The 16,632-nt window shown below is 33.4% G+C and overlaps 2 protein-coding genes across 2 annotated transcripts; one reads left to right on the top strand and one right to left on the bottom strand.

Annotated features, from left to right (window-relative positions):
- Positions 1–316: 316 nt before the first annotated feature.
- Positions 317–4,814, top strand: Rtca (RNA 3'-terminal phosphate cyclase). The gene is made up of 9 exons (XM_089704894.1): positions 317–490; positions 568–685; positions 833–959; positions 1,362–1,547; positions 2,338–2,476; positions 2,912–3,024; positions 3,545–3,692; positions 4,156–4,266; positions 4,488–4,814. The coding sequence occupies exons 1-9, from the start codon at positions 449–451 to the stop codon at positions 4,572–4,574; spliced, it is 1,071 nt and encodes a 356-aa protein (XP_089561020.1). The 5' UTR covers positions 317–448; the 3' UTR covers positions 4,575–4,814.
- An 855-nt stretch (positions 4,815–5,669) lies between these two features.
- On the bottom strand, positions 5,670–15,472 carry LOC149481919 (signal peptide peptidase). The gene is made up of 7 exons (XM_089705141.1): positions 15,273–15,472; positions 13,879–14,060; positions 12,268–12,430; positions 11,530–11,713; positions 10,431–10,581; positions 7,862–8,020; positions 5,670–7,090 (listed from the first exon to the last, which is right to left on the bottom strand). The coding sequence occupies exons 1-7, from the start codon at positions 15,462–15,464 to the stop codon at positions 7,027–7,029; spliced, it is 1,095 nt and encodes a 364-aa protein (XP_089561267.1). The 5' UTR covers positions 15,465–15,472; the 3' UTR covers positions 5,670–7,026.
- Positions 15,473–16,632: the final 1,160 nt, after the last annotated feature.

The raw sequence follows: 16,632 nt of genomic DNA, 5'->3' as shown, positions 1-16,632 counted from the left end.
TCCTCTGCCCTGCCACGCCACGCCGTGCCGGCAGTGGGCGCCGGCCCTAATATTACAAAATTTTAATCACATTAATCGAACCAGAAAACTGAAAAACTATCACTTTTAATTGCTAGTGTTCTGGTGGTTCTGACTTCTGGTGAGTTCCGCTCCAGTCTTGGCTCCAGTAATCAGTATTCGTGATCAAAAGGCTTTGGTAAATTCTTATTTCTTAGCCATTTCGAACGAAGTTCGAACTTGTTTCTGTGTTCGAACCCTTTCTATAGTGCCTCTTTTGAGTGGCAACACTGGAACCAGCTGTTTGTCAAAACAAAATTGTCAAATATTGTTTTGCAAAATTTTGCAGCTCATGCGTTAGCCGGTTCTTTATTAATATATAATATAATATATAATATTATCTAAAATAATAATTAATACAGAGATTTATAAGAGTAAGGTAACGCATATAATGTCTGAAATTTTGGAAATAGACGGAAGCGTTTTAGAAGGGGTCAGTTCAATATATTTTATGATTTTATTAGATTTTTTACTAAATATAAATCAATAAACAATATTTTAATTTTATAGGGAGGTCAAATTTTACGCAATACTATATCACTGAGTGCTATTCTTGGTATTCCTGTGAGAGTATTGAATATTCGCGCAGGAAGAAGCAAACCTGGCTTAGCAGCTCAACATTTAAAAGGTTAGTTTTCCTATTAATTTATTATTTAATATTGTTAACTATCACTTCATAAGCTTCAATTACATAGCTACTTGAAGATTTTTTTTATTAATTGACCAATTTTACATGTTAAAAAAAAAAAATATCACTCATTATTATGTTTTACAGGTATACAACTAGTAGCTGAAATGTGTAAAGCCAAATTAAAAGGTGCAAATATTGGCTCTACCGAAATTGAATTTATCCCAGGAAAACTTAAAGGAGGCCACTATGTAGCAGATACTCAAACTGCAGGGTTAGTAACTGTGTTATTTTTTTGTATCAAGAAAAAATTTTGACTAAAAATCTATTGTATGACTTAATGTAACTCCAATTAGATACTTAGATCAGTTAAATATTCAACTAAAAATTACACAATAGTATTTTGTATTTTATTGCTATACATTGTAAAAAATTACATTGTCATAAGAATCACCTTAATAAATCTGCTGCTGTAAGTACAATGAACGATTCTGTATACAATAAATAAATATAAAAAATTGGTTGTCTGTAAAGTCGGTTTACTAAGGATAGTTGAACGTGACAACGTCCGATTGTGCTTCTTTGTCACTGGCTCTATCGAATTATAAGACTTTGTCACGTCAAAGAGACAGTCTAATTATGTGTGTATATTTATTCACTAATTAAATATTCACAGTTCAATAAGTCTTCTCCTTCAAGTGGCTTTACCATGTGCATTATTAGCCGACTCGCCTGTTACTCTGGACCTCAAGGGAGGCACCAACGCTGACATGGCCCCTCAGATAGACTATATGGATAAGGTATTTAGGAATATCCTTAAGTGGTTTGGCGGGGATTTTTCTATGGAAATAATTAGGAGGGGGTAAGTGAAGTATAGGAATATCTTATCTTAATACTATTATAAAGGTGAAAGTTTGTAAGGATGTATGGATGTATGGATGTATGGATGTTTGTTACTCTTTCACGTAAAAACTACTGAACCGATTACAATGAAATTTAGCACACATGTAGAGGGTAACTTGGATTAACACATAGGATAGGTTATATCCCGGAAATCCCACGGGAACGGGAACTATGCGGATTTTCCTTTGAAAACGCGGGCGAAGCCGCGGGCGGAAATCTAGTTTTAGAAATAATAATAAGTATTTTAAATATGTATACATGTAATTTTTAAATATACTTCTAATTTAGTAGACATGTAGACAGTGTTTTAACTCTTTATATTGTGAAAAATAATGTTTATTTGTTTGTGTACTTGGTATAAACATATTTAGATTTTAGTTGTGTTATCAAAGTGTCTTCTATATTAATTTGGTCAAAGTTACTTTATTTCTTACTGTGCTTCTTGATTTCTCATATAAGGAAAAATGTAAATAATATTTTTCAGGACAATTTTTCACACATGGCACAATCTGATCCCATCCTAAGCTTTCGCTTGTGTTATGGAAACCAGATGGCTGATAAACATACATATATAATTTTAAATAAATACTTATATAGATATTCAACACCCAGACACAGAGCAAACAGCTATGTTCATCACACAAATATTTGCCCCGGGTGGGAATCAAACCCACAACCTCTGGCTTGGAAGGCAGGGCTACTACCAACCAAGCCAATCGGTCAGTCAAATATTTGTATGTTCGTTTCAGTTATTTCCCCCGGGGCGGTGGTCATGTCCGAGTTGATGTTACTCCAGTCAGATCTTTACATAGTGTTTCTGTTGTGGAAAGAATGGAGCTTCAAAGTATATACGGTTGGAGCTTTGTGGCTGGCACATTGCCTGTCAAAGTAAGTTCTTTTGAGTTTTTACATTAACTTTTAGTTCAGAAGTACTACATATTATTGTCATTTTAAAATAGCAAGTTAGTAAATTTTTGTATTAACAAGGCATAATTGAATAAAACGATTACCCTTACTCATTATCTTAAGGAAAAATTAAACTTAATTTTTTACAAAAATATGGTCCAGAAATTAAATAATTTACTGGATTTTAAACATTTATTAATTTTGTGATTTTGTTGTGTTTATATGCGCGATAATATAATGATTAATGAATAAATCGCGTTTAAAATCCGGTAGTCTTTAATTTCTACATGTATAATACTCGCGTAAAATCAATCACGAAGAAATATGTTAATTTACTTAATATAAGTTTAGGTATATCAGACACAACAGACAAAAAATTTGAACTAAATGTGAAAATTTACAAAAATCTGTTTTTAGATGGCGTATCAAATGAGTGACGGGGCGAAGGCCGAGCTGCGAGGGTACTCCGCTAACATTCACAGTTATAAAGAAGATCGGAACATGGCGACCGATAATTGTGCGGGCATTGTGTAAGATTTACCTTTATTTTTTCTTCCATTCTCCATTCTAAAAAATAATACTTTAAAATTTTTTATAATTTTGTGCAATTCATATTTTTATGTAGTCATTAATAAAAAAATATTAATTTTAACATATAACTACATGACATTTACAAAACCTCTAATAGTATTTGAATTTTGACTCGTATTTGTGAAAAAAAAGTTTTATAATAAAAATTTGAGTGTTCAATTATAGAAATCCACATATTATATTTGTTTAACTTGTACATATGTCCTTTTTTTTTACAAAACCTGCTAAAAATTTAGTTTCAATTTTTTGACGTGACAACGTCTTATAATTCGATAGAGCCGGTTGCACGCACGAAAAAACATGCGGCGTTACCTCGCTCTGAGGCGTTCCATGTAAGGCTTGAAGTGCGAGCGAGAGCTCGGAACGAGCGACAAAGAAGCACAATCGGACGTTGTCACGTTCAACTATCGTCAGTAAACCGACTTTACAGACAACCAATTTTTTTTTTATTTATTTTAGTCTAGCAGCTACGTTCGCGAGTGGTTGCGTAGTTGGTAGCGACGCGCTCGGGCGACGCGGGATCGAGTCGCAGCAAGTGGGGCGGAAAGCGGCGGAACCGTTACGGAAAGTTCTGGAATCTAAAGCGTGTGTAGATCCGCATGCACAGGTATTTTCATTATTTTGGTGAAGTTGGTAAGGTTTGTAAATGCAACGGACTCGATTTTGACCTTCGTTAAATAGACAGATTTAATTCAACTTTGTACCCTTATCAAGGATTACCTTATTATTGACTATACAATAATTTCATGCGTTTAAGTGTGCTTTTTAGTTTTTTTTACTATATCTTACTAATATTATAAATGCGAAAGTTTGTGAGGATGTGTGTGTGTGTGTGTGTTTGTTACTCTTTCACGCAAATTCTACTGAACCGATTACAATGAAATTTAGCACACATATAGAGGGTGACTTGGATTAACACATAGAATAGGTTTTATCCCGGAAATCCCATGGGATCGGGAACTATGCGGGTTTTTCTTTGAAAACGCGGGCGGAAATCTAGTTAATTATATTTACTTACGTTCTCATCACATGTGAAATTGATGCAAGTCATTGTTATCGAATTGTTTCAGGACCAGATGATACTGTACATGTGCCTAGCTTCAGGCCAGTCGTCGGTACTAGTTGGTGACGTCACACTGCACACACAGACCGCTATACATATAGCTGAAACTATAGCTAAGGTAAATAATTATGTATATTAATATTAAAATGCCTTAATGTATACTTAGTTATAACTAAAACAACAGTTGTTTGTTTGTTTCTAATTCTCTAAAAACGACTAAACCGATTTTGATTGTACTTTTCTAGCAGATAGTTGGGTTTTTTCGTACTGTTACTTCTTTTACCTAGTTAATCTAAATCTGAAGTATATTTGTTTATAATAAATGTTTTTTAATTTCAGGTGAAATTCTCAATTCGTCCAGAAGACTCTGAAAACATCATCGAATGCAACGGCTTAGGTTTTGTGAATAACAACATACCAGAGTAAAGATTTTTAAAGACTGTTGTCTCGTTCTATCATAAGAAGAAATGCTTAAGAGTGAAAGAGTATAATACATTTAAAATTGATGCTGCGTGTATTAATATTTAGCTTGATTAATACGTAAAGGAATATGTTAATTTTGTATTATTTATTTGCTTTATATGTAAAGTTGTAAAATATGTCTTGTGTATATTAATATTAAGCTTATAACAGACTGATGACGCTTATGTGACAATGTTTGTAATAAACATTTTGTTTAATCTATATTTTGTTTTATTTTTACACCCTTGGAGTTCCTTTATACCTAATTTTTAATTTCTTAACGTCTAAAGTTGCGTACAAAATACGCGCGGTAGCCGAGCGAGCCAATTTTCAACCAGATTAATGACCTTCTTTGGCTCGCGAGCCAATATGTAGAAATAAAATTTCGAGCGAGTCACACCTTCAGTTATCTGTTCTTTATGACGCCAAAAGTGTAAATAAAAAAAAATCGTACTTAAAGTACTGTAAAAAAAAATAGCCATGACCACTTTTCGATAGGCAAGCAATTATAGGCATATTTGTTAATAAAAAATACGTCTCATCTGGTTATCAGATCGGTGAACGACGATCTCCCACGGGCTCTCCTACAAATTTATCGTGCGAGCAAATTCACCAACGACCGGAATCGTCCCAACTACGCAAGCCACAGAGCAAGTAATATAGATGCCAAAGACTACTATGTATATACGGACACTGAAGCTCCAGTGCTCTCGGTAGAGAGTAGTATATTCCTTGCTCCAGTGCGCACTGCGCTCTCAAAAACTGACAGCTCCGGTTCGCCCCGCGGCATTTTCGAGCGCGGCAATTTAAGTATGCTTCAATCTTACAAATTACGCAGCGGATTTTGATGCAGTTTCATTTTAAGATAGAGTTGTTCTTGAGGAAGGTTTTAGTTTAAAATTTGTTAAGTTTTCTACTAAGCGGGTGAAGCCGCAGGTGGAAAGCTAGTTTTAACTATAATTTGAAATTTCATAGAATTTTGCACAGAATATACCTACTTATAACATTTTTAGTACTTCTTATTTAAATGGTTTTTGTGGCTGAAAAATAAAACGCAAATTATTATTTTAAAATATTTATTACTTAGCCCATTTTCGGCGAACGTCGTTACATAAATTCGTTACAAGTTCACACTTACAAGACGCAATAAAGTTATGTTTGCAGTGTAGAATATTCGTATTTTGTGACGTCATAGCACAAAACATGTTATTCAATCCTTTTTTTTACAAGCTTTTTATTATCCCTTATTATTTAATGAGTAAAATAACTCAAGACAGTCCAGTTAAACAGAAATTATAAATTAAATTGACAAAAATGCATTCTAGGCATCGTAATTGAATTAAAAACTGTACCTAAGTATGTAGTTACTAAATTTGAAAACCTAAATATTATATCTTTAATATAATAATTATTAATTACACCAAAATTGTATGAAAATTTGCGTATAATATGAATATAGTTTTATTTTAAATACTTATACGAATTATTCACGAATATTCTTACACTGCCAACAAACGACTAATAAATTACGGCCATTACATACATACAATAAAAAATTATGCAAATAATATTAACGAAGGAATCCTTACAAAATAGAGAGATGATAATTTTCGTAAATTCTGATAAATGAAAAAAACATAACAAAAATAACTTATCCACGCAATTTGCCTACGAAAATATATTTACAACGATTTGATTTAAGGGAGGGACAGACACAAGCCATTCAAAATATATTAATATGTATAATGCGTTTTACCTAATCATTATGCGAAAATACAATACCCCTGGAAGATACAGGTATGGAAGTCCAAATCACCAAAAAGTTTCATTTTGAAAGTCAAGGAAATACGACTCAAATATTAAAGCTGAGATACAATGAGAAAATACCGACTTTAGCACAAAAAGCCACATTATTTTGTGGTTTATACTTTATATCTATAAAATGTATGTTACGCTACATGTAGAGCAACGTTGCGCCACATTTTAATTAACTGAAGGTTGTATATAACCTTAGGGACTAATATTACTTATTTCTATCACATAGAATAAGTTACACATAAGAATGAGTTGCACAACATAGCGTCGCACTTTACACAGATATACAAAGAACATTTTTAAACCTCTTAACAGCTAGTTTTTTTTTTATAGAGTTGACATTTTGAAATTACTTTTTTTTATTTTTTTTTTTTTAATATATCTTGACATGCGAACAACGCTTTCCGTCATTCCAAATCTTGACATGCAGCGAACAAGGTTTGACATTTCTTGTTACCAAGTTGACATTTTTCCGACTTCCATAATTAACAGTCTCAAAATTTTCGAAGAATACCAAAATCCGAGCAACCCTGGTCCCTCGCTATGTACTATATCATGGTGTGCTGTAAATTTGTGCTTAGGTTGAATTTTAAATCAATTTTTAATCCGATTTCTTCGATTTACTCGCGTCAGCTTTCTCCTCTATTGCCGGCTGGTCTTCATAACTGAAACAGAATATTTAATTTTTTGCTTAAGACATGAATATGAATGTCGTAAAAAAAAAAGCGTGTGTGCCGAGCACACGTGTCAGAAGTGAAACTTTTTTGCAAGATTCAAAGATACAAAAATTGTCGCCTTACTCCATGACGCGACCTTGAAATTTAATCTCAACGCGCCTAAACAATTTTCACTTCATAAATTGTTATTCGAACAATCCATTTTAAAAGATGTGTTATAGAAACGAATCAATTTAATACAAAGTTGACACCAGGGGAAAAAAATTGCAGAAAAATAAAAAAGGTACGCTTGAAGCCTCGCACTATTACTTTAAAGAAAGCTGATGATACAGAGTGATGCAAATGGATGTCAGAAAGCTGCAATATACAGGATGAGCTCGTGAATCCCCTTGCAGTTTGTCACGAGTGCAGCGGCTACAGTATACAGCAGCGGCTACAGTATACAGCTGCGGCTACAGTGTACAGCTGCGGCTACATTGTACAGCAGCGGCTACAGTGTACAGCTGCGGCTACAGTGTACAGCTGCGGCTACAGTGTACAGCTGCGGCTACAGTGTACATCTGCGGCTACAGTGTACATCTGCGGCTACAGTGTACAGCTGCGGCTACAGTGTACAGCTGCGGCTACAGTGTACAGCTGCGGCTACAGTGTACAGCTGCGGCTACAGTGTACAGCTGCGGCTACAGTGTACAGCTGCGGCTACAGTGTACAGCAGCGGCTACAGTGTACAGCAGCGGCTACAGTGTACAGGGTGCTCACTTGAACAGCGCGTTGATGTCGCCGCGGAGCAGCGCGAGCGCGAGCGGGGTGCCGAGGCAGGCCGGCACCAGGTACAGCAGCGCCGGCTGCGCGTGCTTGAACACGTGCATCACCAGGATCGTGGCCAGCAGACCCACCACGTACGCCGCGAACGTCGCCCTACGGGACAGTCATCGTTATTTTCAACATTTCCAAAATCAATATTATCATAAAAAAAACTATTTTTTCGTCAATAACAATTTTGTAAATTCACAAAACAATGAAATTTAATAATATAAATTGATTATCAAACCATCCGTAGAAAGAACTGTAACATTATTTCACTATCAGAATGAGAACTCAATAAAAAAAAATTCATTCGCGACCCATTTTGGGGCACCCTGTACTGGCCGAATAAGGAAAGCTGGCATCTTCACAGTACTCACACATATGCAATTTTACTATACAGTATGTTCAAAAATAAATGCGACTCTAGTTTAATTATTGTAGACTTGAATTGTAAAATGAGTGCGTTGTAGATAAATATAATTATGAAAGCTCTATGTAAAATTATATAAATATAATTTATATGTAAAATTACAATTTAAAAGTAACTCAATCGATGAACTTAATTATTTATTCTCATAATCAATTGTAATATAGTATTGATAATCATTCAATTATCAAATAATAATTAAATTTCATGTCATATTCAAAATAACGATATAAACAATACAAATAACACGTGCGCTAACTCACAAGAAACAATACAAGCGAAACCCTAGCACGTAAGAGATAAAGCTACATTACAATAAAAGCTGTATTTTTCAGCTATGAATGAAAATTTTAACTTACGGCGTTTACACTTTGTTTACAAAACTTATTAAAATGATTACATAATTAATTAACCTAGATAAAGTAAAAAAATATTCTTATCCGCGTGCCGCGAAGTATCTCGTCGAATATTGTTAGTAGTAGATATACCTAACGTCTTTGTTTAAATTACATCACCCTGTATTTATAAACAATTGCAACATAAAAACAATAATTGTCCCCTTCACCCTCATAAGCTAGTCTGCGCGCGAGAGAGACAGACAGACTTTTCATGATGCGTATGCACTATGACGTCTTCACAGACACTACACATGTGCAATGTTTAAATGTGTTGACGTTCCAGCTCTTCTTAATCGGCCAATATCTCTATTAGGTTGATATTTTTGGTTTTATGGCATTCAAATGCTTTATAAAATACAAGGAAAATTTCTTTACGTCAGGAAAAATTCTATAAGCCAGGAAAATTTCTATATGTGAGGAAAATTTCTCTTTGCCGCAACAATTTCTATAAGTCAGCAAAAATCCATAAGTTCAAAATCCAAAGTTAAAAATCCAAAAGTTGTCAAACTACGGTCAAGTGAATTTTGGTCATTGGGACGAAAATAAATCTCATTATGCATTATGCAACCTTGTTGCGGACAAGGTCCGGAACAATGGTCCGGAACAATGATAAAATTGCAATTAAATTATTTTTTTTTGCTGTATGATCGTGGAAGAAATGCCATATGTATTAAATTTGTAACCAATCTAAGTGTACGGAACTTATGGATTTTTGCTGACTTATAGAAATTTTTGCGGCAAAGAGAAATTTTCCTCACATATAGAAATTTTCCTGGCTTATAGAATTTTTCCTGACGTAAAGAAATTTTCCTTGTTTATAGAAATTTTCCTTGTTTATAGAAATTTTCCTTTCTTATAGAAATTTTCCAGCTTATAGAAATTTTCTCGACGTATGGAAATTTTCCTGACATGGAAATTTTTCCTAACTTATCGTTATTTTCTAGACTTATACAAATTTTCCTTATCTATATAATTTTGCGGCAAAGGGAAATTTTTCTCACGTATAGAAATTTTCCTTGTTTATAGAAATTTTCCTTATAGAAATTTTCCAGCTTATAGAAATTTTCGCGACTTATGGATTTTTCCTGGCGTATAGAAATTTTCCTGACTTATAGAAATTTTCCTGACGTATATAATTTTTTCCTGACTTATCGTAATTTTCCCGACTTATGGATTTTTCCTGACGTATAGAAATTTTCCTGACTTATACAAATTTTCCTTATCTATATAATTATGCGGCAAAGGGAAATTTTCCTTACATATAGAAATTTTCCTGGCTTATAGAAATTTTCCTGACGTTAAGAAATTTTCCTTTCTTATGGAAATTTTCCTACTAATCGAAATTTTCCGACTTATAGAAATTTTCCTGACGTATAGAAATTTTCCTTTCTTATGGAAATTTTCCAGCTTATCGAAATTTTCCCGACTTATGGAAATTTTCCTGACTTATAGTAATTTTTCCTGACTTATCGTAATTTTTCTGTCAATCGAAATTTTTACGACTGATTAAAGTAAACCACTCACCTATTCCCACCCACATCCCGTACGCTATGCTCTCTATCCACAGGCCGCGCGTGCGCAGAATGGTTCAGTATCTGCATAGCTAGCGAACGTATAAACTCGTCCGGTCGTTGGGCGTCTCAACAAAACACACATTACAAAACCAAAAAAAACTATAATATAACCAAAATATTACCTGAAATAGAACTCCGAGTTACGCTGCAGGCTCTTGTCAAAGCGAAGTAACAAAGCAATGAAGATGCCGGGCACTACAATATCTCCCAAGCCAAGCATGGCAAAGTTGCTTGCGTTCAGACCGTTGGTGAGCAGATCTTGGGGGAATACCACTGCGAAAAATGGATATATCTTAGCAAATATTCATAACTTCTTAATCTGTAATGTCTTAAATGTATAACATGTAAAACAATATATTTTAGTGAACATAGATAAAGATATATAAGGTTAACAGACTAATAGTAAGAAAACTAAACATTTTTTTAGCAACTCAACTTTTAATGTCTATTTTCATGATATCATGGAGTATTATATATCTCTGACCCATAGACCACAATATCATATTTCTACCCCCCAAAAACAAAATATTTTTCTGTGCACATAAGAGACATTAACACAGTAAATCAGTACATTAAGTACAAAAATACACTATAGTCGAGCCAATTTAATAGGCAACATTTGACGTCTATCAATTTTATCTTCGAAGAGAGGTAACCTGCTTAAAAACATCGATTAAAGTGAATTAATCGATACTGACTTGAAACATTTGTCAATCGAACTTGAAACACATTAATTAATTTAAATGATGATTTTTATTCACAAGTAATCAATGCATTCGATTCTAGATGTCAGATTTCGATTTTTAGAGTAACGTCTCTGGTATTTAAAAAGAAAAAAAGTTTATTGACACAAAAGTGTAGCGACGTCAGTTCTTTAATTCAGAAATTGTTTATTATGTTTAGAATGGTTTATCAGTAATATGAAATCTTAAAATTACTTGTATCGGTCATTATTATTATAAATATGTAATCGTATTTGAAAAAAGTTAAGCAAATGTGCAGTTCTAACAAAACGAAATATCATGTTATTCTATGTCGTCGTTACTAGGTTACATTGTTGAATTTTGTTGAACTGTCAAATGTTGCCTATTAAAATGGCTCTACTATAAACAACTTTATGTTCTAATTTTTAACTTTAGTGATCTACTTATTGTTGTTTCTTCCACATTTTTATAAATAAACATATGTAACAATATTATATGTGACAAATCATATACATACGTTTAATAGGCGCTTCAAAGGACTTGGCGACAGTGACCATCACATTAGTTCCGAACACCCAAAAGATGTCATACAAGAACAACCCCGAGAGGAGGATACAGCCAGTCACTACGTTGTTCAGTTGCAATAGTTCCACGCCGTTGATCGCAAATGCAATACCGAATAGATTGTTGGCGATCCAGTGCTGAAAAGATCAATATTTAAAGTATAAATATTTAAAAAGAGCGTGTGTGCCGAACACACTTGTCAGAAGTGAAACTTCTTTGGCAAGATTCAAAGGTACCAAAACCGTCACCTTATCTATGACGTGACAGTATTGCCATTACTCAACCTTTAAATTTTATTCTCGAAGCGCCTAAAGAAGTTTCATTTCAAAAATAAAGAAAAGCAGACATGCCTATTTAATAACATACATAAAATTATATTCGAGCTAAAAAATACTAAACTTTATAATCTGTATTTGAGATTTACAAGTTGCTGTATTATTTTTTATTTTACTTACAATATTTTTTTATATAATTTATTTTTATTGGGAATTGCTATCCTTGAAATGGTACCAAGTAAAAATATATTTATTATGTATTTATTTTTCCTTATATTAGGTAAACATTAAGCCATATATGTAATAGGTTTATCAAGGAAAAAGTGGGTATCAAATAAAAAAAATAAAGAAACTGTTTCTGTTTATATATTCATGATCTGAAAATCCACACACAAAAAAAATATTTACAAACTTACCTTCTTATGCAAATACCAGATGCCGAAAACGAATGAAATAAGCAGACAGATGACGTCATAGGACGTGAACTTATAGTTGACGACGTCACGATCGCCGCGGGTAAAGAGAATGTGGTACGGCACTTTGGGTACCGATGCCGGCATCATCACGGCTACTATGGGGCTGTAGAAGAAAATTTTTATTGACTATTTGCCAAATGCCAAATACAAAATTCAATTCAATACATAAAAAGAACACAGATTTTTTTTGTCATGAAGGGACATTCGAACGGCGAACACGCGTAAAGAGATAAGATAAATTATGTAAGAAAATATCATTATTTTTTATATACAGCCAGCTGCTTTTCATTCATCTACACTAATATTATAAGAGAGAGGAAAACTTTGTCTGTTTGATTGTAATGAATAGGCTCATAAACTACTGGACCGATTTTAAAAATTCTTTTACCATTTGAAAGCTACACTATCCACGAGTAATATAGGATAGGTTTTATCCCGGAAATTCCACGGGAACGGAAACTATGCGAGTTTTTCTTTGAAACCGCGGGCGGAGCCGCCGCGGCCGGCGGAAAGCTAGTATTTCATACATTTAGGCAAGGCAGCCAATCGTATTTTGCATTTTCTCTATCTTGTATTTAAATGTTAAATAGTATGGTACAACAAATGAAAAAATAAATATTTAAGTTCACTATTAATAGTGAAGTGAATGAAACTGAAGTAATTAGTTATGGTTGCTGTGTGGAAAATTTGTCAACATGATGGAAATTAGTTTCAGGTAAATGGCAATACATAAACATAATATAATACTACTGGCTTGAATCGAAAAACTAATGGCCACACGACTCATAAGGGGATCTGTTTAGAACTATAGAGGGCCATAATATAAAATTATATTTTGATTATCCTCGTAAATTTCGTCATTTGATGGTGGCATTGGTTTTATTCCATTTCGATACTTCTTCTGACTTATTATTATTACATAAATCATGGTCCAACAGAGAAAAATATTGAGGATTGTACAGCAACTTTTTTTTAATACTACAGAAATTTTGTTTGATAATATTGCCATACAAAAAAATTATTAAAAAAGTTTATGAGAAAAATATGAAATTTCGCAAATTGTTGCAAGTGTTTATATCATCATACATAAATGAAATACAGCAATTATTTATGTTATTGTTGATTTAAATAGGATTATGGTAAATGAATGAACAAAAAATGATGCTGTACATTCATCAACTGCTGCCACTGACCGACAAAATTAAATAATTTAAATGTTTACAATATACACTTATATTACAAACAAACTGTACTCACTTCAAATAGCCAAATGACATTCGCGGGCTTTGAAAGCAAAACATCATTTTAAATTATAAAGAAAATGAGATGTGTTTTTTCATTAATTTCAGAATATAGACTAATACATGTCGTAAATTATATATTTAAATGATTTAATATGTAAACTTCTCATGGAATGGAACTAAATTTGGAACAGCTCCCTAAATTTGTTAAATGATGTATTTTTTTAATAATTCAATGAACAAATAGTTTTAATTTAATATTAATGAGATAGATATTATTTTATCTTTGAATAAAATTATAAAAACTTACCTGAGAAGGTGGCTAAGGGCCAGCACTCCAAGGAAAAAGAAGTATCCCGTTAATAGAAGGTTGATGTACTCCTTGGAGAAGAATTGGAAGAAAATATAGAGGCCAAAGAGCGCACATGAAGCGACCAGTGGGAACATAAGTGCATCCCTGTTGGACATTGTCTCAGGCCGCTCACCAGATTCCTAAAAAAATATCTTATATTACAGTTAAAGCTCCTTATTCGGTGCTTTTAAAAAATGTGACCTAATTCCTATATTCGCGGCCTAAAATTGTTTATTCGCAGATAATACTTAATAGTAATTAATAAATATGTATAGTCAAAAACTTCAATTAAACTGATTTATTTGTGTATTTGCTTGATATTTCGTTGTTTATTCCATATTCATGGTTTTTCTATTCTCAGCACATTTACAGAACCTATTACCAGGGGGGTTTTTCTCCGATGTCAAGGTATGTTTCGCGCCGTTGCCGACTGAGTTGGCAGTCGAGCGCCGGTTGCCTGCCACTCGCCGCCCGCGCGCTCACTGCGTCCGCGTCGGTCGCGTGACGTGTGTTTGCGTACCTATGATAAATCGGCGGCGAGTACCAACCCTGAGCTATTATAGCTATAATTTATGCCTAAAGTTGACTTTTGTTCGGGAGTAAACCTTATGTACGTAGTACTATTATATATTCTGTGCTATTACCTGTGAATAAAGAGCTTTTACTGTATTTTTAACCCATTGAGTTCCGAACGGCCCGATCGGTCCACGACACAATAGATTTTCTATTGTGATTATGTGATTCCGGGGGCCTGAGTTATTAACATAATGAATAATATTGATTTTTTAATACTGTCCTTTCACAGATACTATAGCCAAGGCCAGAACCAATTTTTAGATACATAATATTTTTAGTGTTGAAAATACAAACAGAAATAAACTTTTAAGGTATTAAATGTCAACAATTGTAAAGTGAATCTTACGATCCATGTTGTGTTTTTCATTTCATGACTTGTTTTTACAATAAATTCAGGTTTATAATTATGTGTAAGCTTGTTTATTGGTGGAAGCTATAAGAGTGAGATTTGTTGACTTTGTTAATATGTATATACAAAATATTAAGTATATTATGTTAGCTATGTATGCTTTTATGTCTAAGACCAAAAGATGACAGATATGAAAAATTAGTTTTGAAAATAATTTTTAATAAAAATAAAAACAATTCATATTTTTTGATCAAGATATTACACCACTATTATAGAATTTAATATTAGTAAATCATTCATCTATAAGAGCTCGTGAATGCCACGATGACAATAATATAAATCGCCAATCGCATACAATAATGAAAGGTATTCATGAAATTCTTATAGCCAAGGGTCTGATGCATTCTTTAATATGTTATTTACTTACTTTTTGCTCTTTTAAGTATTTCACTGATCGAAAAGATCCGAAAAATATGGGTAAAACAGCCATTATCACCAAACTTAAGTACGCAATCGCTACTCCTTCAATACTTGATGGTGCTTTATCTGTTACATTTTGTATCGTCTCCTTCACACTCTCCTCCAAATTTATCGGGATTTCTGTTACGGATTCTGCCATTTTAAGTAATTATCACAGAGCAAGTAATATTAATTATTTAATTAAGTAAGTACTGAGTTATCGTCTATCTCTACATCCACGGTCTCACTTTGACAAGAAAATGACAAATGTACAATACTGAATACGCCGAAACGTCGATAAGCACTTTGCGTTCTTATGTTGGTAAAACTGTTTCAAAACTGATTACGTGCCTATTTCCTTGTGGTTGATCTTTAAATTTGTAAATAAAAAAAACTGTGTAAAGGCATTTTGAGTTAATATCTTGGTTAATATATACTACGTGTAAAATGTATTTTTTATATTAAATTAAAGGATATTTGTTTATAACGGTTATCAAATATTTAAAGTATGTGGCTCATGTAGCTAGATTTTAAAATCTCAATACGTTTGACTACATAATCCGTGTTTTCCAATTACAGCACTAGAGCGCATTATGTGGCATAATGCTTAACGTTGAATGTTCCAACTACAGCAACGCTTCGCACAATCGCCCGCACAAGCATCTACAGACGCTCCGATTCGGTTGGTGCCAACCATATTGGTAATCTAAAGTAATGCGCGTGAATTGATGCGTGCAATCAATTTATCGTTAGTACAATTATTAATTGTTGGAAAAAATTTTAAAGCTTTCGTTTTATTGTAGTTTTTTCGAAATAATCAAAGTTAATTCAAATTGTGTTAAAAAAATTAAATACAAGTTTGGATGAAGGTACAAACATTGAAAAAAATGTTAATGAAATAATCAAAATCCAAATTACTTAAATTAACCGTAAATATTTTTCAACCAATTATTAACCTGCTGGTGCGTTTCATGTTCCAATTAAGCATCAGCATAATTCGGCATTGTGCGGCACTGAGTCGCATTATACTCTGCAATTGGAAAACAGCCTGGGTATTTGGTTCATATATTTTTGGACATGTTCTTTACTTATCTGTGTAATTACTATTACACTTATGGTGGCAGTACACATTGGGCCAACGTGTTGGGCCAACGGGTTGGGCCAACGTGTAGAGAGCCACTTGGCGGTATGTTGGCTTCATTAGCATAATTGGCGCCAATATTGGCAGGCCAACCGAATGTTGTCGGTTTTTTGTGCACACATCAAAGGATCTTGGCGCGCTCCACAAACAGCGTTCACACGTTGGTGTCTTGTTCAGTTTGTTGTTA

The sequence above is a fragment of the Colias philodice genome, chromosome 16, assembly GCF_061535455.1.
Source record: "Colias philodice isolate Cphi_HAF_F1 chromosome 16, ilColPhil1 Martin Lab GWU primary, whole genome shotgun sequence".
In the NCBI taxonomy this organism is placed as follows: Eukaryota; Metazoa; Arthropoda; class Insecta; order Lepidoptera; family Pieridae; genus Colias; species Colias philodice.
Note: the sequence above shows the minus strand (reverse complement) of the source record. Positions and strands in the feature narration are given on the sequence as shown.

What these genes read in the sequence shown, in the direction of transcription:
- Rtca (XM_089704894.1), top strand. Translation starts at nt 449, where the DNA reads ATGTCTGAAATTTTGGAAATAGACGGAAGCGTTTTAGAAGGG. An exon ending in CTGGCACATTGCCTGTCAAA is followed by an intron (nt 2,477 to 2,911) that starts GTAAGTTCTTTT and finishes ATCTGTTTTTAG; the next exon opens with ATGGCGTATCAAATGAGTGA. An exon ending in GTGTAGATCCGCATGCACAG is followed by an intron (nt 3,693 to 4,155) that starts GTATTTTCATTA and finishes GAATTGTTTCAG; the next exon opens with GACCAGATGATACTGTACAT.
- LOC149481919 (XM_089705141.1), bottom strand. Translation starts at nt 15,464, where the DNA reads ATGGCAGAATCCGTAACAGAAATCCCGATAAATTTGGAGGAGAGTGTG. An exon ending in TCTGGTATTTGCATAAGAAG is followed by an intron (nt 11,714 to 12,267) that starts GTAAGTTTGTAA and finishes TGATCTTTTCAG; the next exon opens with CACTGGATCGCCAACAATCT. An exon ending in GACATCAACGCGCTGTTCAA is followed by an intron (nt 7,091 to 7,861) that starts GTGAGCACCCTG and finishes ATTCTGTTTCAG; the next exon opens with TTATGAAGACCAGCCGGCAA.